General features: G+C 44.2%; 1 protein-coding gene across 3 annotated transcripts in view; it reads left to right on the forward strand.

The window, feature by feature from the left end:
• The window catches only part of LOC141049748 (alpha-2-macroglobulin-like protein 1), a 355,320-nt gene extending 335,548 nt beyond the window's left edge, over positions 1-19,772 (forward strand). For all 3 annotated transcript variants that reach the window (XM_073546474.1, XM_073546473.1, XM_073546476.1), the window contains 7 exons: positions 96-223; positions 2,047-2,137; positions 5,724-5,792; positions 6,584-6,686; positions 8,288-8,329; positions 9,009-9,143; positions 19,595-19,772. In XM_073546474.1, the coding sequence (XP_073402575.1) occupies positions 96-223; positions 2,047-2,137; positions 5,724-5,792; positions 6,584-6,686; positions 8,288-8,329; positions 9,009-9,143; positions 19,595-19,620 (594 nt within the window). In that variant the 3' untranslated portion in view covers positions 19,621-19,772. The remainder of the gene's footprint in view (positions 1-95; positions 224-2,046; positions 2,138-5,723; positions 5,793-6,583; positions 6,687-8,287; positions 8,330-9,008; positions 9,144-19,594) is intronic.
• The last annotated feature ends 4,198 nt before the right edge of the window (positions 19,773-23,970 follow it).

The raw sequence follows: 23,970 nt of genomic DNA on the forward strand, positions 1-23,970 counted from the left end.
TACCAAAATCTGAAATCAATAATGTTGGAAAGACAACTGATGATGGTTTTCTCCAAAAATGTTAAAATCTTGATATTTTAACCATTTATTGACAGTCACAACTACATTACAATGTTCTGCCTGAGGAAGGTGAAAAAGGATACTTTTCATTCAATGTAAGCACTGAGCCGTCTCACTGGACTCACGCATCTAAGAAAGAGTTTAATGTTCATGTGGATGTTAGGTAAGTTGAAAGATGCCCGGAATTAGTTGCCAGTACAAAAAGTGGTAATGTGACAACATCTCTTATCAATACAAGCTGCTCAGCCAAAAAATACAGAAATTTACAATAAAACGCAAGTCATTATTTAAATGGCTTTATCCAACATACAGTTAATATTGGCATATGATTAGGAGAGGTCATTAGTTTCTGATCAGTGCAGTGACCCACATTATCCTGTGAATGAAGGGCCTGCAGCATTAGTGAAGTCAATGTAGCGCAACTTCATACACTTGAATGACTTCAAATGCTTCTCAAGATTGACACAAGTTCCAGAAAGTAGACATCTAAAGATTGTATTATTATTATGGTCAGTGGTGTAACTCGAAACTTGTGGGCCGCAATGTAAAATCTCCAACAAGGCCCCCATCTTTTACGCATCTTTAATAAGACGTGGCATCTCATGTGAGCCAAAGAAATCTGTTGGAAATCTGAGCTCCCCACACGCAGTTCACTAGCAGGTCATCTCATCAGACCCTGCCGAGGAAGGAAATAGAAAGAGGAGGAGGGAGATGGGGGCAGGCACAGATATAGATGCTCACTGCGCAGGCGCCAGATTCCCAGCCCTGCAGTGTGAATGCATCATAACACACTGCGGGGCGGGATCTCGGGCATCCGCAACACGTAGGTGTAATAGCCTGATGTCAGTTCCTGGGCAGCGCGCACTGTGCATGCCCGAGAACTGTTGGCACAGCGCAGGGCCCGGACATGTAACAGCAACACAGGAGGCGGGGCACAGACGCAAGAGGAGGAGGATGAACGGCAGATACAGGGGGAGACACCATACCTCTGGGACTCAATACAGGTATGGCACGCAATTTATAAAAGTCAATATTTCAGTGTTACTAGGAATCAGAAACATAAGAGCCACCTTCACAGAATGCAGCCTTGGTGATGCTGAAGGCGGCTCTTTTACTTAAAAACGCCCTGGGGGGTGACAAGTTCCCTCTAAGCAGTACATGTCCCGACTAGTACAAGAGGAGAGAGGACCCGGCCTGCGACGGCTCACAATCTACAAGGAATGGGTGAGGATACAATTGGTGAGGGCAGAGCTGGTCGTGCAGCTTGGTGGGTATGTGGTTAGTGCAGGTTGTAGGCGTGTCAGATGAGGTAGGTCTTCAGGTTTCTTTTGAAGGTTTCTACAGTAGGCAAGAGTTGGGGTAGAGTTTAAAGGCCCCCTTTACATTTAGCGATGCCCCAGCGATCCCGACCATGATACGATCCGGTCAGGATCGCTGGTGCATCGCTAAATGGTCGCTAGTGAACTGCCAAACAGGCAGATCTCACCAGCGATGCAGCGACGCAGCAGCGGTCGTTACTTACCTTTCAGACTCGGCGATGAAGACATCCTCCGCCCGTGTCCACGCGTCGCTCGTCGCGCCAGCAGGAAGCCCCCAGCGAGAAATGGACCTCCACGATCTCGCGCGATCAGCGATAACCAGCGGGGGAGCCGGTCGGAGGTAAGTATCACATGTAGCGATATCGCTAGCAATATCGCTGCTGCATCACAAAATTGGTGACACTTTAGCGATATTGCTAGCGATATCGCTATGTGTAAAGCCCCCTTAAGAGTAGGGGGATGTGAGAGAGAAATCTTGTATGCATTTGTGGGAAGAGATAATACTACAGTACTACCTCCCCTTCGATCATTGAACCTTCCCCACAAAGGGATTGTCCTCTAAGCAATTAAAACTAAATCAACCTGTTATCCTTGAGGTTCTTTTCACTTTTCTTCATTCCATTTTTATTATCTGAATATTACTAGCTTTTCGTTCTCATTTCCTTAGGTATTTAGGAAAACGAGAATGCACCAATATGGCGCTGATTATAGTGGGGATGGTGTCTGGATATGTTCCTGATAGAGAAAGTGTGAATAAGGTGAGAAGCCTGATGGGGGATTCAGCTGTTTGTGAAGTAGTGAGATGAATATGCAATAATAATCTTTATTATAACATGTATAATAAAATATTGTCCCTTCATGAAAAAATTCATTCAATTAGATTCCATCTTCTTTTTAATTTTGGGGGCAAGACTTGGCCTAAAATAAGTGATCCAAATTATTGGAGGGGCAACACAGTTATACAGTTGTGGGCAAAAGTATTGACACCCCTGCAATTCTGTCAGATAATACTCAGTTTCTTCCTGAAAATGATTGCAATCACAAATTCTTTGGTATTATTATCTTCATTTAATTTGTCTTCAATGAAAAAACACAAAAAGAATTGTCCTAAAGCCAAATTGGATATAATTCCACACCAAACATAAAAAAGAGGGTGGACAAAAGTATTGGCACTGTTAGAAAAATCTTGTGATGCTTCTCTAATTTGTGTAATTAACAGCACCTGTAACTTACCTGTGGCACCTAACAGGTGTTGGCAATAACTAAATCACACTTGCAGCCAGTTGACATGGATTAAAGTTGACTCAACCTCTGTCCTGTGTCCTTGTGTGTACCACATTGAGCATGGAGAAAAGAAAGAAGACCAAAGAACTGTCTGAGGACTTGAGAAATCAAATTGTGAGGAAGCATGAGCAATCTCAAGGCTATAAGTCCATCTCCAAAGACCTGAATGTTCCTGTGTCTACCGTGCGCAGTGTCATCAAGAAGTTTAAAGCCCATGGCACTGTGGCTAACCTCCCTAGATGTGGAAGGAAAAGAAAAATTGACAAGAGATTTCAATGCAAGATTGTGCGGATGGTGGATAAAGAACCTCGACTAACATCCAAACAAGTTCATGCTACCCTGCAGTCCGAGGGTACAACAGTGTCAACCCGTACTATCCATCGGCGTCTGAATGAAAAGGGACTGTATGGTAGGAGACCCAGGAAGACCCCACTTCTTACCCCGAGACATAAAAAAGCCAGGCTGGAGTTTGCCAAAACTTACCTGAAAAAGCCTAAAACATTTTGGAAGAATGTTCTCTGGTCAGATGAGACAAAAGTAGAGCTTTTTGGGCAAAGGCATCAACATAGAGTTTACAGGAGAAAAAAAGAGGCATTCAAAGAAAAGAACACGGTCCCTACAGTCAAACATGGCGGAGGTTCCCTGATGTTTTGGGGTTGCTTTGCTGCCTCTGGCACTGGACTGGTTGACCGTGTGCATGGCATTATGAAGTCTGAAGACTACCAACAAATTTTGCAGCATAATGTAGGGCCCAGTGTGAGAAAGCTGGGTCTCCCTCAGAGGTCATGGGTCTTCCAGCAGGACAATGACCCAAAACACACTTCAAAAAGCACTAGAAAATGGTTTGAGAGAAAGCACTGGAGACTTCTAAGGTGGCCAGCAATGAGTCCAGACCTGAATCCCATAGACCACCTGTGGAGAGATCTAAAAATGGCAGTTTGGAGAAGGCACCCTTCAAATATCAGAGACCTGGAGCAGTTTGCCAAAGAAGAATGGTTTAAAATTCCAGCAGAGCATTGTAAGAAACTCATTGATGGTTACCGGAAGCGGTTGATCGCAGTTATTTTGGCTAAAGGTTGTGCAACCAAGTATTAGGCTGAGGGTGCCAATACTTTTGTCTTGCCCATTTTTGGAGTTTTGTGTGAAATGATCAATGTTTTGCTTTTTGCTTCATTCTCTTTTGTGATTTTTCATTTAAGACAAATTAAATGAAGATAATAATACCTAAGAATTTGTGTTTGCAATCATTTTCAGGAAGAAACGGAGTATTATCTGACAGAATTGCAGGGGTGTCAGTACTTTTGCCCACAACTGTATGTCTCTCAGAAGCTCTTAAACACTTTAGAAAGCTGTCAACCTATAGATAACGCTCCCAACCCGTCCATACACAGGGGGAAAGCTTGGCTCCTGAGGTCTCTGTAGGAGAGCCACCACAAAAACGATGCTGAAATTTAGGAGGATGGATCCCTCTCTCCCCTATCATCATCTGCTGAGGGAGGAAGGCCCAAATTCATATTAGACTGTTGACTGAACCTGCCGATACTGGAGGGTTTGGCCAGTTTTATTTGCAATGTGTATGAGGGCTTTAAGACTCCTTTGGTACTAGAAAAACTTGAAAAATTCTGTGTTTATCAATAGTGGTAATAGATTTGAAATTAGTCCTGTTATCAATTAATACGACTGTAGATCTGAACCGCTATCTTCCTGATTGCAATGTCTTTGTTTCCACTATGGAAGACACACTCATGGTCCACACAAATATTCTACTGTTGGTTGGTAGTAAGGATCTTAAGTCCATCAATGATTTTCCTTAATATTTCTGACTAGATGACCAGAAGTGTTGTCAAAATTATCAGAATGAAAATAGCATGGGATAGCATGTCAGAGTTTTAGATAGTGAAGCATTTCTAGAAAAAGAAAGGAGTTGTATGAGGTCAGGAAAAAGGTCTGTTTTTCTACATCTATAGAATGTACCTAAAATTGCAGCTCAGTTTACAAGGCAAATATATTTTACTAATCTTAGATACTGTAACACATTTAAAGGAAAAAATGTAACATTGTTACCCCGTTTGAAGGAAAAGAACATTTTATTAAAAAAAAATTATAATTTTACTCATTGAAAAGTTAACTTAAGAAGCATTCTAACACTAACCAAAAGTTCAGAATTGCTATACTTTTATGGCCACATTCAAACTTATGCTATTGGGCGCTTTGATGCAAAAATGCTTTAAAATTGCTGTTATTTTACTTGTAAATTTAAAATGTTGCAAAACATGATAATAATTCTGTATCAGAAAATATTATAAAAAGTTTTGAAGAATTTTTAATCGCTATCAGAGATGAGCGAATAGATTTTTGTGAATTGCATTCTTGTCGAATTTCTGCAAAAATTCACTGGATCCGGAGAATTCAAACAATTTAAGTTTCGATTTGAGTGAATACCAAAAATGCCCACCGCTATTTTACTGAATGCAGAAGATTACAGCATCCATATAGTTTGGCTGTCCAGATTTGACCTCAGGCTCACATTGCGCAGGCTCCCCTATAATATCTTGCCGCTATCACATCACATGGTACAGCACAGCCAATCATAGCCAGTATAAAAGCTGAGACAAGAATGCACAGTGGCAACCACTTTGGGGTGAATCTGAATAGTGAGAAGATGTCACAGCCCATAGTTTAGCAATAGAATTAGGGAAAAAAGCCCCCAAACTCTGAACAAACTGTACAGATTGTGTTTAACAGTGAATAAAGCTTACATCCATCTATCCATAGCAATACTTGTTGAGATAATATTAACATGACTAAGGTTATGTTTGGTTTAATAAACTTGAAAGGAGTAAGGTAAAATCATAGGACATCTCAAAGAAGTATACACATTTTTTAGGGTCGAGTACCCACAATTCAAACCAAATTTATTCGTCACAAATATTTTTTTTTATAAAGATTCACCAAAACTGACGAATTTGAATTTCTAAAGATTTGCTCATCTCTAGTCACATTCATTGATGATTGATATTTTTGCAGAATTGATATTTACATGTCCTCTTTTTTGTTTAGCTGAATAAAAATCCTTTAGTGGAAAGAACAGAAATATTACCAGAAAATGTTACTATTTACCTGAAGAAGGTGAGACAGATTTTTTCTTATAAAGCCTTGGATGTCATTGAAACAGTTTTGATTATTGAGGCCTGGTATATTCATTTATTGCTGCTTTAAAGGGAATATGTAAAAAAGTATCGTGTTGTTTAAAGTTTTTATGTTATGTATTTTTTTTACATTTTTGATCATTTTTCTCTAAATTCTCATGCCATGACCCCTGAGCCTCACAATAGGCTGACACTTTCTTTTGTATAGTGATGACTCCTCTTATATTAAGCAGCAAAACCTGCTGATAGATTCTGTTTAACCCCTTAATGACCGCCGATATGCTGCGGCAGTTAAGGGGCCTTATTCCTCAGCGCAGAGAAAAAAGGGTGTAGCACCCCTCAAAATCTCCGGGGTCTCAACTACCAGGGGTAGAGCTGAGACCCCAGAAAACATTATTCAGGTTGTTTTTTTACCGTCCACAGTCTTGTGATTGCCATTATTCACCGAATAACGGCGATCGCAAAACAAAAGTCCGACTTCCCATTCATTTCTCTCTCCTCTGATATGATTTAGCATACCTGAGGAGAGAGAAATGTACCTCCGCCATCCTCGGACACACCAGCTCCATTCCCCAGCCCTCCACGTCATCTTCCTGGAAGAAATTGGGGGGGCGCATGCGCAGTGAGATCTGCCAGTCGGTACCCAGCAACAGTAGGAGATTTTTCCTATTGGTTCATTTTGATCACTGTGATAGACCCTATCATTTCAGATATTGTACCAGACTCTTTTTTGTAAAGATATTATATTTTTCATGATTGATTCATTTGCAGATCGGCAATGAAACTGTAAGCTTGGATTTTTCTGTGGAGCAAGAAGCTCTGGTGGAGAATCTGCAGCCTGCCACTGCTTTCGTGGTGGATTACTATGATCCAGGTAAAGAATACAACTTATTTACAGTATTGTGCCTAATTTTTAGTCAGGTTAGGAAAAAAATGCTGCAAAGAAAGAATGCTTTCAAAAATAAACGGACTAAGAGTTTACTGTATTTTTTACCAATTACCAAAGTTAATGAAATCGAAATCAAACCAATATTTGGTGACTCAGCCCTTTGCCTTCAAAACAGCATCAATTCTACTAGATTCACTTGTCACTTGTACACAGTTTTTGAAAGAAATCGACAGGGAGGTAGTTTCAAACATCTTGTAGAAATAACCACAGACCTTCTGTGGATGTCGCTGGTGCAAATCCTTCTGTTTCTTCATGTAATCTTAGAAAGACTCAATGATTTTGATATCACAGTCCTTAATGACGTTGGCTGTGAGTAGGGCGTTGTTGTCCAGGTGCAGAATAAATTTGGAGCCAATAAGACTCTTCCTTAATGGAATTTCCACAAGCCTTCATCCACAGGAGATCAGTGGTCTGTTCTCCAAGATGTTTGGAGCAGTCTCCTTGCCAATTTCCTTCAAAAACTGTGAATAAGTGTACTGAGAAGAACTGATGCTGTTTTGAAGGCCGATGGTGGTCTCAACAAATGCTAATTTGATTTAGATATCTCTTTTATTCATTCATTCACTTTGCATTTTATTAATTGATAGTTTATTTCTATCAACACTTATTTTTAAAGCATTCTTAATTTTCAGCATTTTTCACAAACCTAAAACATTTGCACAGTACTGTACAGTACATTGAATTTTTCAGAATACAGTTCACTTGATTAAAATGTGCTACAATAATTTCAACAGACTCTTTGCTGTTTCACTATCTGGGGAGTTTTAAGGCATTAGTGGCCTCTCTACGCAGAGTAGTGATCCCAACCTACGCGATAGTGTTTTGTATTGATCGGCTTATCATCACTTGATGTAGCTGAATACTATATAATAATTATCAGTATCATGTAGCTGCCCAATAAACAGCACAATACAACATGTAGGCCTAATAACAATTCCAAACATTTGTCAATATAATACTCCTAAATAAAGTAAAAACATTCTGTACAATTCCCCAATTGCAAAAGTAAATACCACCATACAGAGCTCAAATAATGCCGGCAAACCTAGTACCAGTATAATATGTAAAGTTCAATAATGATAGTGCAACATAATGTCTAAATAATTAATATTCAGATTCTCCAGACGTCCAAGGCACCAGATATTTTGCAGTTCCCTCAACAAAGGGAGGCACGGGCGATAATAAGACATCTCCACAGGTCATACGTCTGCCGCTTTCTAAATTCTTCTGAAACCTGTGTATGGACTTCATGTCCGCGATCCATCAGATAACCCACTTTAATTACTTGTCCAAAGCGGGGGTCCCAGCTGCATCGGGGTCATGTAGCGTGTCTAAGAGTATGAGCTCTTTTACTTTCAATTTATGATGAAGTCATAATTCATTCATCAATATGAGGGTGATATTCACAATTATTAATTCTGCCCTGGTTCCAATAGCCTATTTTCTTGGAGGGACTAGATATTTCTACCCACATTTTGTCACTTTATTTCTAAGAAATTTATAATCAATATATATTTCTATTGCAGATGAGTATACAGCAGTGGAGTATCATGCCCCATGGAATTCAGGTAAGAAATCATCTCTGAATATTTTATCATTGGAGTTAAAATCAGTGGTTGAAACACTCACGTCACAAGTTATCGCTGCTGAGATGCTTTACAGCCAAAAACAATATTACGCAGCATTAAAAGTGTTTTCCGGTTTCAGAAAATCCCTGTGCCCAGGCGCAGTTTGTTTACATAAAAAATGTTGAGCTTTACTCATTCCTCTCAGGTCTTCGGCAATGCTCGCCGTATCTGTTATCATCTGCGGTGCTGATGTTACGTCAAAAGTGCTACATCCAGAAAGTGACTTCATCAGCTCTGAGTAGACAGCACATGCTGCTGAGCTCACTGGTTGGCTGCAGTTTTGTCGATTTGACGTCAGCACTGCAGACTATCACAGACTCGCCGACTTGGGGAGGATGAGTAAAGCACGGGAAAAAAACATGAAGAACCCCTTTTGTAGAGTACATACTTATACAGCACAGGGGTCACAGTGAAAAGAAAGAATAATAAAAGAAAGATGTGTGATATAAACTGCTTATATCTCACAGCCACTAACTTCATCACAAGGAATAATTGCAGTAAAATAAAGTTGAACTCCAGCATTTTCTGTTTTCTTACCACCTAGAAATACATTATACAAATGAAGTTTTAAGACTTTACATTGTAATAGATGACATTTTAATGACTTGTCCTTGTTCAGTTGTAGCTCACTGTGCATTATCTGCTACCGACAGAGAGGATTGTGGATACGCAAAGATAACAAAGGAGCAGTGTGAACAGAACGGCTGCTGCTTCGACTCCAGCATCCATGAGACCAAATGGTGTTTCTTCCATGGTATGAATACACATTTAATGTTCTTTGGACACGTAACACTTTTTTTTTTTCAGTGCATCACTTTCATCAGTTATCATATCACAACCCTTTATTGTACACTGATGTATTCTGATGTAGAGTGTTCTGTGACTAGAGATATCTAACGCCCTAAAGACAACCCTTATACATATACAGCGCCTGTGCATCATCACTACTGTATATGCATCGGGGTCAGCCTGCTCCATATAGCACAGGTGAAGTGTTTCTTACATAGCTGGCACCCAAAAGTAACTGAGCTAGCTATGATCGCATCAGTTCAACCTCCTAAACACCACCATCAAGTATGACAGTGCATTTAAAATGGCGGCTGTCACTTCTGACGGCCATAGACCCTCCATGTGATGCAGCTGTGGACTGCTGAAGCCCACATACAGTATCTGCTATGTTAAAACTACTATAAATCCCAGACTGTGATTGGACTTCATATGAGATTATCATTTTCACAGTACACTGCAGTGCAGTGAATAGGCAATCAAGTGATCTTGGGTTCATGTCCCCCAAGAAAATTAAATAAAGTTTCAAAAACCTGAAAATATATATGTGTGTATATGTATATATATATATGTATATATACGCTAAAAAAATTAAGTATTTGATGTTGCCTCATTTATAATTGCGCAAAGAAAGTGAACCGCACCGCCGGCGGGTACTACAGCAGCAAACCTCCAGACGCATTAATACTCCATTGAAATTACATGACGAGCATAAATAACTAGACCATACGGGCGCACACCAGCCGGAAAAACATGAGTGTGCTAGTATGAAGAAAAACTTGAGGTGGCACTCACCGATCTAAAAGTTCATACTTTATTCAAAAGACTGTTCACAGCATTTCCACAGGGAGAAAGGGAGATAGAGTGTGCAAGTGACGACGGCCGTCTCGCACTGTTGCGCTTCTGACCCGTAGAAGCGCAACAGCGCAAAACATCGTCCTCACTCGCACACTCCATCTCCCTTTCTCCTTATGGAAATGCTGTGAACCGTCTTTTGAATAAAGTATGGACTTTTAGATCGGTGAGTGCCATCTCAAGTTTTTCTTCATACTAGCATACTCATTTATAATTGCCATGACTAGAGTTGAGCGAAACGGATCGAAAAATTTCAAAAGTCGCCGACTTTTGGCAAAGTCGGGTTTCATGAAACGAAACTCGACCCTAAGATGCGGTCGGCCACGAGGTCGGCGACTTACGCGCCAAAGTCGCGTTTCAAAAGTTTGTTTTGCGCTCTTTTTCAGCCAATCAGGATCCACGGACACTGTGGGCAACGTGATGACATAGGCAGGGGTCACCACCATCTTTCAGAAGGGCATGCAAGTGATTGGCTTGCTTTGGTGGGCGTCACAGGGGGTATAAAAGGGCGTGCACGCCGACCGCCATCTTACTTCTGCCGATCTTAGCATAGGGAGAGGTTGCTGCTTCTGATTCTGTAGGGAGAGTGTTAGGCAGGGAAGAAGAAAAAAAAACTGCTTCTGCTGCTAGCGATTTTGCCTGTACAACACACCAGTCACTGTGTGTGCAGTGCAAGGGGAGGCTATATTTTGGTGGATCAGCGGTGTTGGTTGTTAGGCTGCCTTCTAAGGCTTCCTGACGGCTGCATTGCTGTTTACCCAATGCTCTGCAAACTGCTTTTTTAAAAGCAATCCCAATTTTTTTTTTTGTCCTGCTGAGGTACTGAGCGTGCATTTTTTCACACCATACAGCGGTGCACACTCCTCACACAGTACCGTGTAACGGCTGTTATCACAGCCACAGTGAAGCTCTCTGTGTGTCACTCTGTGAGAATAAGTCGAGGACATGTTCCGTTCTTACAGACCTGCACCTTCTAGTTTTGTCTAGCTTTCAAGCAGTTAAATATATTTGCTGTTTGATCACATTCAAAACTATAGAGAGACAGCTTGTGTCAGTCTGTATACTTAAAAAACACGGAGCTTGACAATTTTACGTACACCGGACAGCCGTGTACGTGCACGCTCCTCTCAGTACCGTGTAACGGCTGTTATCATGGCCACAGTGAAGCTGTGTGTCACTCTGTGAGAATAAGTCGAGGACATGTTCCGTTCTTACAGACCTGCACCTTCTAGTTTTATCTAGCTTTCAAACAGTTAAATATATTTGCTGTTTGATCACATTCAAAACTATAGAGAGACAGCGTGTGTCAGTCCGTATACTTAAAAAACACAGAGCTTGACAATTTTATGTGCACCGGACAGCCGTGTACGTGCACGCTCCTCTCAGTACCGTGTAACGGCTGTTATCACGGCCACAGTGAAGCTATCTGTGTGTCACTCTGTGAGAATAAGTCGAGGACATGTTCCGTTCTTACAGACCTGCACCTTCTAGTTTTGTCTAGCTTTCAAACAGTTAAGTATATTTGCTGTTTGATCACATTCAAAACTATAGAGACAGCGTGTGTCAGTCCGTATACTTAAAAAACACAGAGCTTGACAATTTTATGTGCACCGGACAGCCGTGTACGTGCACGCTCCTCTCAGTACCGTGTAACGGCTGTTATCACGGCCACAGTGAAGCTATCTGTGTGTCACTCTGTGAGAATAAGTCGAGGACATGTTCCGTTCTTACAGACCTGCACCTTCTAGTTTTGTCTAGCTTTCAAACAGTTAAATATATTTGCTGTTTGATCACATTCAAAACTATAGAGAGACAGCGTGTGTCAGTCCGTATACTTAAAAAACACGGAGCATGACAATTTTACGTACACCGGACAGCCGTTTACGTGCACGCTCCTATCAGTACCGTGTAATGGCTGTTATCACGGCCACAGTGAAGCTATCTGTGTGTCACTGTGGAAGGATAAGTGGAGGACTTGATCCGTTCTTACAGACCTACACTCTAGGGAGATTCCTATTCTGCCCAATTCTATATGCACCTTGTAGTTTGTGATACACTAGCCAATTTCTGCCTGTGACAGCGCTGTGATATTCAGTGGGCCTCACACAATCCAAAAGTGTCCAGTGTCCACTAGTGTGTGCAGAAATTCAAAATCTCCGTGATCCTGTAGTCACTTTTTTCACACCTGTGCCATCGAGCCTGTGACATAGCGCTCTGATATTCAGTGGGCCTCACACAATCCGTAAGTGTCCAGTGTCCACAAGTGTGTGCAGAAATTCAAAATCTCCCCTGTCCTATAGACACCTTGTACCTTGTTTTACATTACTATATAGTTTGTTGGATTTTATCTACATTTCTACCAAAAATGAGAAAGGCTGGTGGAAGAGGCCATGGAATTGGGCGGGGGTTGGCAGCTGGTAATGATGGTGTTGGTGGTGGATCTGATGGTAGTAGCAAAAGTAAAATAGGACTGAATGCAGGAGGTGTTGAGCCTGCGTCATCGTCTGGCTCCACAAGGCCTCGAAGGCTTACTTTTCTAGGAGTTGGCAAACCGCTTTTAAAGCCAGAGCTGCAGGAAAAAGTTTTGGCTTACATTGCTGACTCAGCCTCCAGCTCTATCGCCTCCTCTTCTGAAGTTGTAAAAAGTAAAAGCACTGAGTCGTCATTGGAGGCTCATGTTCATGAACCACACCTTTCCTTGTGTCCTTCACCCCAACCAAGATTGAAGGATGACGCAGGCCATACTACTGATTACTCCATGGAGCTGTTTTCACATACCATGCCTGGATTATCAAGTGAAATGGTGAATTACCCAGGCCAAGATGAATCTGACATGGAGTGCACTGATGCACAGCCACTGATAGATGATTCTGCTGGTACATTCACTCAGAGCACTACATTGTCCTCGCAGTGTACAGAGCCAGATTCTGACCCTGATGAGACTCAGGTGCCCCTTCCCACACACTATACCACCATACACGGTGACACAGAGGAAGGTGCACATGACATTGAAGAGGAGGTGATGGATGACCCAGTTGTTGACCCAGATTGGCATCCATTGGGGGAAGAGGGTGCTGCTTCCAATAGCTCAGATGAGGAGCATCCACAGCAGACATCGACATCGCAACAGCTGTTATCTGGCAGGCACGGAGCACTCCAAAGACAGGTTCCAAAAATCAAAAGAGTTGCTGGACAGCTTGTCCAGAGGGTCAAAATATCACAGCGTGCTAGGCCGCAAAATGTCTGCCAAAGTAGGAAGAGTGCAGTGTGGCACTTTTTTGAACAAAATCCTCATGACCAGGCCAAGGTTATCTGTAAGAAGTGCGCAAAGACCTTTAGCCGAGGGAAAAATCTGAAAAATTTGAATACCAGTTGCATGCTTAGACATTTAACCAGCATGCACTTGCAAGCGTGGACACAACACCAAACCTCAAGTACCACATGTGCAACTGATCACAAAGAAGGTAGTAAGCAATGCTACATTGTTTCCCCCACTGTAAGCCCACCGGTCAGCACAGCAGCAAATGTTGAGGTGTCGTTGCAAGGCCACAGCAGTCAGGGAATTCCACTGTTATATCAACGAAATACTGAATCTAGGCCATCAGAAAGAACACCAACTCCATCACCATCATCAACCCTCTCTCAGTCCGCCCTGTCCACCGCTACTGCCACCATATGCAGCTCTCAAGTCCAGCTCACCCTCCCAGACACTATGAGTAGGTCAAGAAAGTACTCAGTCTCTCATCCGCGTACACTGGGTTTGAACGCCCACATTGCCAAACTAATCTCGTTTGAGATGATGCCCTTTCGGTTGGTGGAAAGTGCAGCTTTCCGCGAACTCATGGCCTATGCAGTACCACGCTATGACCTACCCAGTCGCCACTTCTTCTCTCACAAAGCCATCCCAGCCCTCCACCATCATGTGAAAGACCGCATTGTCCATGCACTCAAGCAGTCAGTGAGTGGAAAGGTGCACCTCACAACTGATGCATGGTCCAGTCGGCATGGCCAGGGCCGTTACGTGTCCATCACTGCGCACTTGGTTAATGTGGTGGATGCAGGGTCCACAGGGGACAGCGGTGGTGGGACAGTGCTGCCTAGCCCACGGTATAGAAAACAGTTGGCTGTAGGCGTTCGACCCTCCTCCTCGAGAAGCGAAAGCTCGTCCACAGAGCGCAGTCGTACGAGCACTCCATCTGCAGCTGCCACTGTTGCACACGAGGTGTCCCCCTATCGAGCAGCTAGTGGAAAGCGTCAGCAGGCTGTGTTGCAGATGATGTGTTTGGGCGACAGACACACCGCCGAGTTGCTGGCCGAGTACTTTCAGCGACAAACTGAGTCATGGCTGGGCAGTGTACATCTTGAGGCAGGCAAGGTAGTTAGTGATAACGGCCGTAATTTTGTGGCAGCCAAAGCCCTTTCAAAACTCAGCAACATACCTTGCTTGGCTCACACCTTGAACCTGGTGGTGCATTGCTTCCTCAAAAATTATCCGGAGTTAACAGCGCTGCTCCAGAAGGTGCGAAGACTGTGCGCGCACATCCGCCGGTCGCCTGTACACTCCAGTCGTATGCAGAAGCTGCAGCGATTGCTCCACCTTCCCAACCACCGCCTCATTATCGACATTGCAACAAGGTGGAACTCCACCCTGCACATGGTTGAGCGGCTGTGCGAGCAGAGGCAGGCCATAATGCATTTGTGGGAGGATACACGGCCAGGCACTTTGAGAGCAGACATGGAGTTGACAGGTGTGCAGTGGTCGAAGCTGAAAGACCTCTGTAAAGTCCTTCAGTGTTTTGAGGAATGCACAAGGCTGGTAAGCGCAGACGACGCCATCCTAAGCATGAGCATCCCACTTATGCATCTGCTCATGCAAACTTTGACGCACCTTAAGGAGCAGGCATCTGCAGCCAATGTTGACGAGGAGGGAATCCTTGATGACATTCAGCCATTGTCTGCTCAGGGACCTCTCCTGGACGAGGTGGAGGAAGAAGAGGAGGATGATGATGGGGATGATTACTTAGGGGAGGAGGATGCATCTCGTGGGGCAAGTGAAAATGTTGGCATGGCAAGGTCTGGTACAGGGTTTGTGCGTGACTGGAGGGATGTGGATTTGCCAGAAAGTGCTCCTCCAACCAGCACTCGCAGTGCATCATTGACACCGGGAACATTGGCCCACATGTCAGATTATGCCTTGCAGATCCTAAAAAGGGACCCCCGCATTGCCAAAATGATGAACGATGACGACTACTGGTTGGCCAGCATCCTGGATCCACGCTATAAAGGCAAATTACAAAACATCATGCCACAGGAGAACCTTGACCTAATATTGGCTAATAAACAAGTAACTCTGGTAAATCGGTTGCTTGAGGCATTCCCAGCACACAGCAGCGGTGATGGTTCTCACACGAGCCGTACGGGCCGGGGGCAGCTTGGCAGAGGTGTTCGTGGTGCACACAGCAGAAGCGGCGTTGGAGACAGGGATTTCATGACAATGTTGTGGACTGATTTTTCAAGTACCGCTCACACAACTGGTAATACTGCATCGATGGAAAGTGACAGGAGACAGCAGTTGTCAACTATGGTTAAAAACTACTTTTCCTCCCATATCGATGTTCTCCCACACAGGTCATTCCCCTTTGACTATTGGGCCGCTAAACTGGACACCTGGCCTGAATTGGCACAATATGCCTTACAGGAGCTCGCTTGCCCAGCTGCAAGTGTGCTATTGGAAAGAGTCTTCAGTGCAGCTGGATCAATCCTGACAGAAAAAAGGACCCGTCTGTCAACCCAAAATGTGGATGATCTAACCTTCAATAAAATGAACCATGCATGGGTTTCCAAGGATTATGTCCCACCTTCCCCTGATGACACATAGGGTGACAGAAAAATGGCTTGCTTTGGTCCACCTCTTCCTGGGACTTGACCTATTTCGCCTTTTGCATCAGCTGAATGTCCAACATCAACATATGCCACTTTCTAAAACTCCCTAACTGTGCTGCCTCCCCCCCCATGGCCGGGGTCACCACCTAGCGCACGACACCGTGCGAGTGCCGTTGCCCTGGACAGGTGGGTAGGCCGACTCTTGGGCGCGGGCACTGGCACAGGGTCCCTCATAGTGCAATCAAGTGTTTCTGAGGGTGGTGGTGCACACCCGCTGTCAGACACACCGCCGTACTATGAGGGGCCCAGTGCCAGTACCGACGCCCACGAGTGGGCCCCCCTTGCTTGGGCAGGGCCCCAGCATTTGCAATCTTTACCTCTCCCTGCTCCTCCGCTGTGTAGTCTGAGCCGTCAAATCCATACTGTGCGAATGTGTACACTATGCTATCCATACATGTTATCCGGGGATACGGTACCCTTTCTCACCTTTGTGCAATCACGTGTAATCCATACTGGGCCTGAGAATGGCTGGCGAGCTGTTAAGCAAGCTACAGCACCTGTGGTTTGCACACGTAAGTTTTTCATTTTTTCAGGAATGACGGTTAGGCCTTATTCCAGAACTGCGGTTGACCTGCACTTACTGGGAAATCATCGTTCGCGGGTAATAATTGTAATCACAGATCCCCATCACTAACGTTGTTCAGCGGGTTATCTGCACCTGTAAGCGACAAACGCTGGCCTTTTCAGTGTAGCGCACATGCAGCCACGGACATGTAAGGGCATGACACACCAGTTATTGGCCAATCTCATGTGCCAGAGCCTCACGTGTCCCTCTAGTAAGCCGGACTCGGACCGCGGGGCGTTGACGGAATTAAGCTTGCAATGTGTGCATCTTTTCTGTAGCTGGCATGGTTGAGGTTTCCCAGGTGGAGTCGAATTAAACCGTAGGCTCCACTCCTGGTGGTGCCCTTCTGGACATTCCTTTAAGGTTCAGCTTTGCAACCATACTGCCCACGTAAAACAAACACTTTGCCTTCATGAACGCTGTTTGGAGGGTCATGACTCGTGGGAATAACGCCGCCCAATCAGTTAACCTGCTAGAGAGATCCTTCGTTGCTCCCAAGCATGACATCACACTCCCTAGGAGGAAGGTAATGCCACTGTGTCGACCGTACTCCTGGGGGCGACACAAGTGCACTGATGCCCAGCCACTGCTCGATGAATCTGCTGGTACATTGACCCAGACCACTACATTCCCCTCGCACACTACACGGCCTGAATCTGACCCTGATGAAACTCAGGTTACCCTTCCCATATACAGTTCCATCTTACACGGTGACAAAGAGGAAGCTGCAGATGAAAGTGCAGGTTCGGCCCACCCGCCATCAGACACACCACCGTACTATCAGGGGCCTTGTGCCAGTGCCGTCGCCAATGAGTGGGCCCCCCCTGCTTGCTCAGGATCACAGCACTTGCAACGTTGAAATACTGTGCAGTGAGATGGAAGATGGGAACGACGAGGAGTCCAGACTAGTACAGGGATTCCCTAGCGAGGAGACTTATTTCATTGTTTTCAATGTTGGGACAGCAATTTTTGGGGAGCACTATACTCTGGAGAATGATAGATGGGGCCCACCATACACTGGAACATTACAAAGGTGGACATCAGACACTGGAGCAGCATTTACAGGGCCCATTTTACAGTAGAACATTGGAAATGGGGCCCATTATGTTTGGAGCATTATTTGGGCCCATAAGACAGTGGAGCTTCATCCATGGGGACCAACATATACTGTAGCATTATGTTGAGCTCATCATATACTGTTTCAAACATTATATGGGACCAATGATTCTGTATGGAGAAATAGATGGGCCTTGTCATGAGATGTAAAAAGTGAAGTATTTTTCATTTTACTATACCGCTATTTCTCTGCCGTATCGGAGCATGATGAGTTGTGGTATGTGTTAAAGGGGCACTCTTTCGCCCAGGGCACATGAAAACCTGGAGCCAGCCCTACCCCCCCACAACTTTAGCCAAATAACCCCCATTTTTAAGTGCGTAACTTGTATTATGAAGTTAATTAAGGTTGACAAGCTTAAGTAAGAAGAATTGATACTTTTGGCATTCAAATGGGCACTGTAGGTGTGTTTCCTGTCCTCCTCTCACTGCCGACTTTTATTCCCCATTGACTTACATTGGGTTTCGTGTTTCGGGACGACCCCGACTTTTCCCTATAGTCGGCCGATCTTGCTCGACCCGACTTTTGGAAAAGTCGGGTTTCACGAAACGAAACTCGACCCTAAAAAAACAAAAGTCGCTCAACTCTAGCCATGACTAATACAATTTTGAAATATTTATCTTCTAATGTGAGCACTGAAGAAGAAGTGTAAAACTCCAGAAATGCTATTTTGCAGCGATTTTCCCCAAAAATACAATAAAGTTTACAATCAGCAATCAAAGTATCATATGTACCCCCAAAGTATTATCAATAGAAAACTACATCTTAACAAACAAAACCAAGTCTTCACCCAGCTCCATCACCATGAAAATAATAAAGTTACAGGTCTTAGAAAACGGTGACAAAAATCAAATTTTACATTTGTGTTCAGTTCTTTTTAATCACTAAAATAAAATATATATAAAAAAAAGTTTTATGGCTGTAAGCGTACTGACGCAAAGAATCATCTTGTCAGGTCTCATTACTGCATAACAAACGCTGGAGAAACAAACTTCAAACATGAAAAGCAGAATTGTGGCTTTTTTCAAAATTTCACTGCACTTGGAATATTTTTCCCTCTTTTCAGCACATTATATGGTTAAATGAACGATGTCCTTCTTAGTAACAACTCATCTAAAAAAACATCTCATCTTCATATCTATACTGTATATTGGCAGAAAAGTGAAAGAGATACAGATCTTCAAAGAAGGGGAGGACAAAAAATGAAAAATCCTTAAATGATTAAAGAGATTGATTTAGAAACTCAATTGTCAAACACCCTACTGTATATCTGTGGAGGGTTTAATTCCTCAAGTAGAACCACTACTGAATAATCTTGGAACATTTTTTATTTATCGATAGAGTTGCAGAAAATAAAAAACATATTAGTTACAGTTGCTCTGTTCTTCGTTAACAGACTGCAGCATTGACGTGACATACTGTAGACCACTGCAGGCAATCATTACTAAACAAACCCCAATTAATTGTCCCTTGGTGCCGCCAAATTAAAAATATATATACTGGCTTAACTCAAGGAACAGCACCACTCTTCCGCTATGCCGCTATCAGAGGCAGCTGATCAATCGCTGTCTGCACAATTCTGTACAGTGTTTCTTTTCGCCACTACAAAGTTGAAAAATCTGCAGACGATAGGTATCTATAGATATAGTCATGTGATAATGTTTGTCAGGAGACCTGCGGGGGGGGGGGGGGGGAAGCTGAAATCTCAAATGAGGCTCTATGCCAGGAGGTTAGTATTCTACCTTTTTTTGTCAGCAAAGGGTCATAAGTGAGGGGTGTCCAGTTATTTATAATGATTGAAAGGTTCAGATCAATATAGATATCTACGCACTAGATAATATAAGTGACCTGTAAGATTCAGTTTGGGAAACAAAGTCTAGAATATTCCAGAAAGGTCTAATGTAAATATTTATTTTGATCTACATTTTTATATTTTTCACAGGTTTTAAGAAGATAGAAAACCATTAACCAAAGTTCAGTAACTGCATAAGGCCCCAGTGACCTCTTCCATTTGTTACAGACTAGGAGAACTATACGAAGAGCAGGAAGAAGGTTCAGACATATACACCATCATGATCTGTTGCTTTCAAATAATCAATAAAGTGAAAGTGTCCTTCTAACCTGAGTCTTGTCTTATGTCTGACTGTTGTGAACTTAAAAAAGGAACAAAAAAATTATATATATTGTGAGGTAGCGCTGTCATTTACTTAGGGGATTCTCGCTTGCAGCGAACGAAAACCAGTTTCGGCATAGATTTTCATCAACCATAACACAGTCCTTGCGGTTTATTCATGCCTCATAAACCACAGCAGCAACCGAAAGTTCACTTAATAGCATTACCAGCATAGTGTCCATTGTAATGTTTCACTCTTATTATCAATGTCCAGTACACAGGCTCACTTAGCCTCACAATTATCTCACCCACGTCAGGGTTCCTCATGCGGCTGCAGCATTCCGCACACGTTCGTTCCCTCCAGGGAACTCTCAGGCACACATCGCCATTGCTCCCAGCCACTTCACACGTGCTGTCTGGCAGGAAGTTCCATCTCTGCAGGACCTTCCACACTGGACCAACCAGGTCCCAGCATTTCCCTATGTGACCTACCCTGGCCACATTATATGGTCTATAGCCACACCCACCGGGTCACGTGACTATGACCTCATCACAGGTCCTTCACACCCTCACATAGTCTTACTACAGGCGTTTTCAGACACACCCCTGGGTGGGTTTGTAGGTAACTGGCCCACCCAAATCCCAAATTACCTAGAGACTTCTCCCTTATACCTTGAAATAACACCTCAGCAATACCATTGCTGATCAATATGCATAACTAAGTCTCCATCTCAAAGCCACCCCCTTTGAGATACACAACCATCCTTCAGGATTCTGCCACTAATCCTCTCCCTTGGAACCTCAACACAGCACCCCCTAGCGGACATAGTGGTTACTACACCACATACCTCGCCCCTCTGTTCAAACTTGTGGGGTTGAACACACAACATTACATCAGGCGTTCGAGACCGGCCACTCATCACACCTTGCCCTACAGGTCGAGAGAACCTTTTCCACCTGTCACACGGCCTCCTCTCTACGTTAGGCCTCCCCTGCCCGCAGTGGTCAGAATATTGGTCCTGCTCTTTGACCCTCCAGTTACAGTGCGTCATCAGACACGGTCCAGTCACCACCTTCCTCTCTGTTTATTCCGTTCCCCGACCAGCTCCCCCGGTTGTACGGTCATCAGTCCTAATCAGGCCTACTCTCTGGCCTGAGTCTGATTCATACAGGGTCTCACAGGAACTACGGTCTCCCAATGTCATCCTGCCAGTCGAACTACCACTTGCTGACATTCTTCGGCCATCTGCCCTGTCACTTCTTGGCGGAACTCTTCGAGTTCTTACATCTGGTTGGGTTGCAGGCGGCTGCAACCTGGTATTCTGTACTTCTTTATTAGTTCGCCGGCGGTCCTGCCTCAACTGCTCGATCACTTGCAGGTACCTCACTCGATACTCCAAGAGCATCTGAAAGTCTCAGGCTCTCCACGGAGCCAACCACCAGGATGGGAATCCTGCCCACCTCACTAGATACTTGGTCTTCATCATCAGGAGGGATCCTCACTCTCACCACATTGGAGATATTTACAAGGTCTTGCATTACCTTCCTGAATCTTCCAATGACTGTCCCAATCAGAGCTTTGGTACCGGCACCACCTCTTTCCGCAAACCCAGCTGATCCATAGCCTCCCTTGCTAACTCTAGGCGTCGAGCTGCGTTCACATTACTCTGCCTGATCCTTTTTCCCCCCTTTTTCAGCCAATCAGGATCCACGGACACTGTGGGCAACGTGATGACATAGGCAAGGGTCACCACCATCTTTCAGAAGGGCATGCAAGTGATTGGCTTGCTTTGGGGGGCATCACAGGGGGTATAAAAGGGCGTGCACGCCGACCGCCATGTTACTCATGCTGATCTCAGAATAGGGAGAGCTGCTGCTGCTGCTGATTCTGTAGGGAGAGCGTTAGGCAGGGAAGAAGACACCAAAAACTGCTTCTGCTGCTAGCGATTTTGCCTGTACAACACACCAGTCACTGTGTGTGCAGTGCAAGTGGAGGCTATATTTTGCTGGATCAGCTGTGTTGGTTGTTAGGCTGCCTTATAAGGCTTCCTGATAGCGGCATTGCTGTTTTCCCACTGCTCTGCAAACTGCTTTTTTAAAAGCAATCCAAATTTTTTTTTGTCCTGGTGAGGTACTGAGCGTGCATTTTTTCACACCATACAGCGGTGTACGCTCCTCACACAGTACCGTGTAACGGCTGTTATCACGGCCACAGTGAAGCTATCTGTGAGTCACTCTGTAAGAATAAGTCGAGGACATGTTCCGTTCTTACAGACCTCCACCTTCTAGTTTTGTCTGCTTTTCAAACAGTTAAGTATATTTGCTGTTTGATCACATTCAAAACTATAGAGAGACAGCGTGTGTCAGTCCGTATACTTAAAAAACACGGAGCTTGACAATTTTACGGACACCGGACAGCGGTGTACGTGCACGCTCCTCTCTCAGTACCATGTAACGGCTGTTATCACGGCCACAGCGAAGCTATCTGTGTGTCACTCTGTAAGAATAAGTCGAGGACATGTTCCGTTCTTACAGACCTACGCCTTCTAGTTTTGTCTGCTTTTCAAACAGTTAAGTATATTTGCTGTTTGATCACATTCAAAACTATAGAGAGACAGCGTGTGTCAGTCGGTATACTTAAAAAACAGGGAGCTTGACAATTTTACGGACACCGGACAGCGGTGTACGTGCACGCTCCTCTCTCAGTACCATGTAACGGCTGTTATCACGGCCACAGTGAAGCTATCTGTGTGTCACTCTGTAAGGATAAGTCGAGGACATGTTCCGTTCTTACAGACCTACACTGTAGGGAGATTCCTATTCTGCCCAATTCTATATACACCTTGTAGTTTGTCATACACTAGCCAATTTCTGCCTGTGACATAGCGGTGTGATATTAACTGGGTCTCACACAATCCAACAGTGTCCACAAGTGTGTTCAGAAATTCTACATCTCCCCTGTCCTATAGTGACATTTTTCACACCTACGACATTGAGCCTGTGACATAGTGGTGTGATATTAACTGGGCCTCACACAATCCAACAGTGTCCACAAGTGTGTTCAGAAATTCGACGTCTCACCTGTCCTATATACACCTTGTACCTTGTTTTACATTACTATATAGTTTGTGGGATTTTGTGTACATTTTTACCAAAAATGAGGAAGGCTGGTGGAAGAGGCCATGGAATTGGGCGGGGGTTGCCTGCTGGTAATGATGGTGTTGGTGGTGGATCTGATGGTAGTGGCAAAAGCAAAATAGGACCGAATGCAGGAGGTGTTGAGCCTGCGTCATCGTCTGGCTCCACAAGGCCTCGAAGGCTTAGTTTTCTAGGAGTTGGCAAACCGCTTTTAAAGCCAGAGCATCAGGAAAAAGTTTTGGCTTACATTGCTGACTCAGCCTCCAGCTCTATCGCCTGCTCTTCTGAAGTTGTAAAAAATAAAAGCACTGAGTCGTCATTGGAGGGTCATGTTCGTGAACCACACCTTTCCTTGTGTCCTTCACCCCAACCAAGATTGAAGGATGACGCAGGCCATACAACTGATTACTCCATGGAGCTGTTTTCACATACCATGCCTAGGTTATCAAGTGAAATGGTGAATTACCCAGGCCAAGATGAATCTGACATGGAGTGCACTGATGCACAGCCACTGATAGATGATTCTGCTGGTACATTCAGTCAGAGCACTACATTGTCCTCACAGTGTAATGAGCCAGATTCTGACCCTGATGAGACTCAGGTGCCCCTTCCCGCATACTATACCACCTTACACGGTGACACAGAGGAAGGTGCACATGACATTGAAGAGGAGGTGATGGATGACCCAGTTGTTGACCCAGATAGGCATCCATTGGGGGAAGAGGGTGCTGCTTCCAATAGCTCAGATGAGGAGGAGGAGCATCCACAGCAGACATCGACATCGCAACAGCTGTTATCTGGCAGGCCCGGAGCACTCCAAAGACAGGTTTCAAAAATCAAGAGTTGCTGGACAGCTTGTCCAGATGGTCAAAATAACACAGCGTGCTAGGCCGCAAAATGTCTTCCAAAGTAGGAAGAGTGCAGTGTGGCACTTTTTTGAACAAAATCCTCATGATCAGGCCAAGGTTATCTGTAAGAAGTGCGCAAAGACGTTTAGCCGAGGGAAAAATCTGAAAAATTTGAATACCAGTTGCATGCTTAGACATTTAACCAGCATGCACTTGCAA

This window comes from Dendrobates tinctorius, unplaced genomic scaffold, assembly GCF_039654945.1.
Source record: "Dendrobates tinctorius isolate UK_male_01 unplaced genomic scaffold, ASM3965494v1 ptg000147l, whole genome shotgun sequence".
Lineage (NCBI taxonomy): Eukaryota > Metazoa > Chordata > Amphibia > Anura > Dendrobatidae > Dendrobates > Dendrobates tinctorius.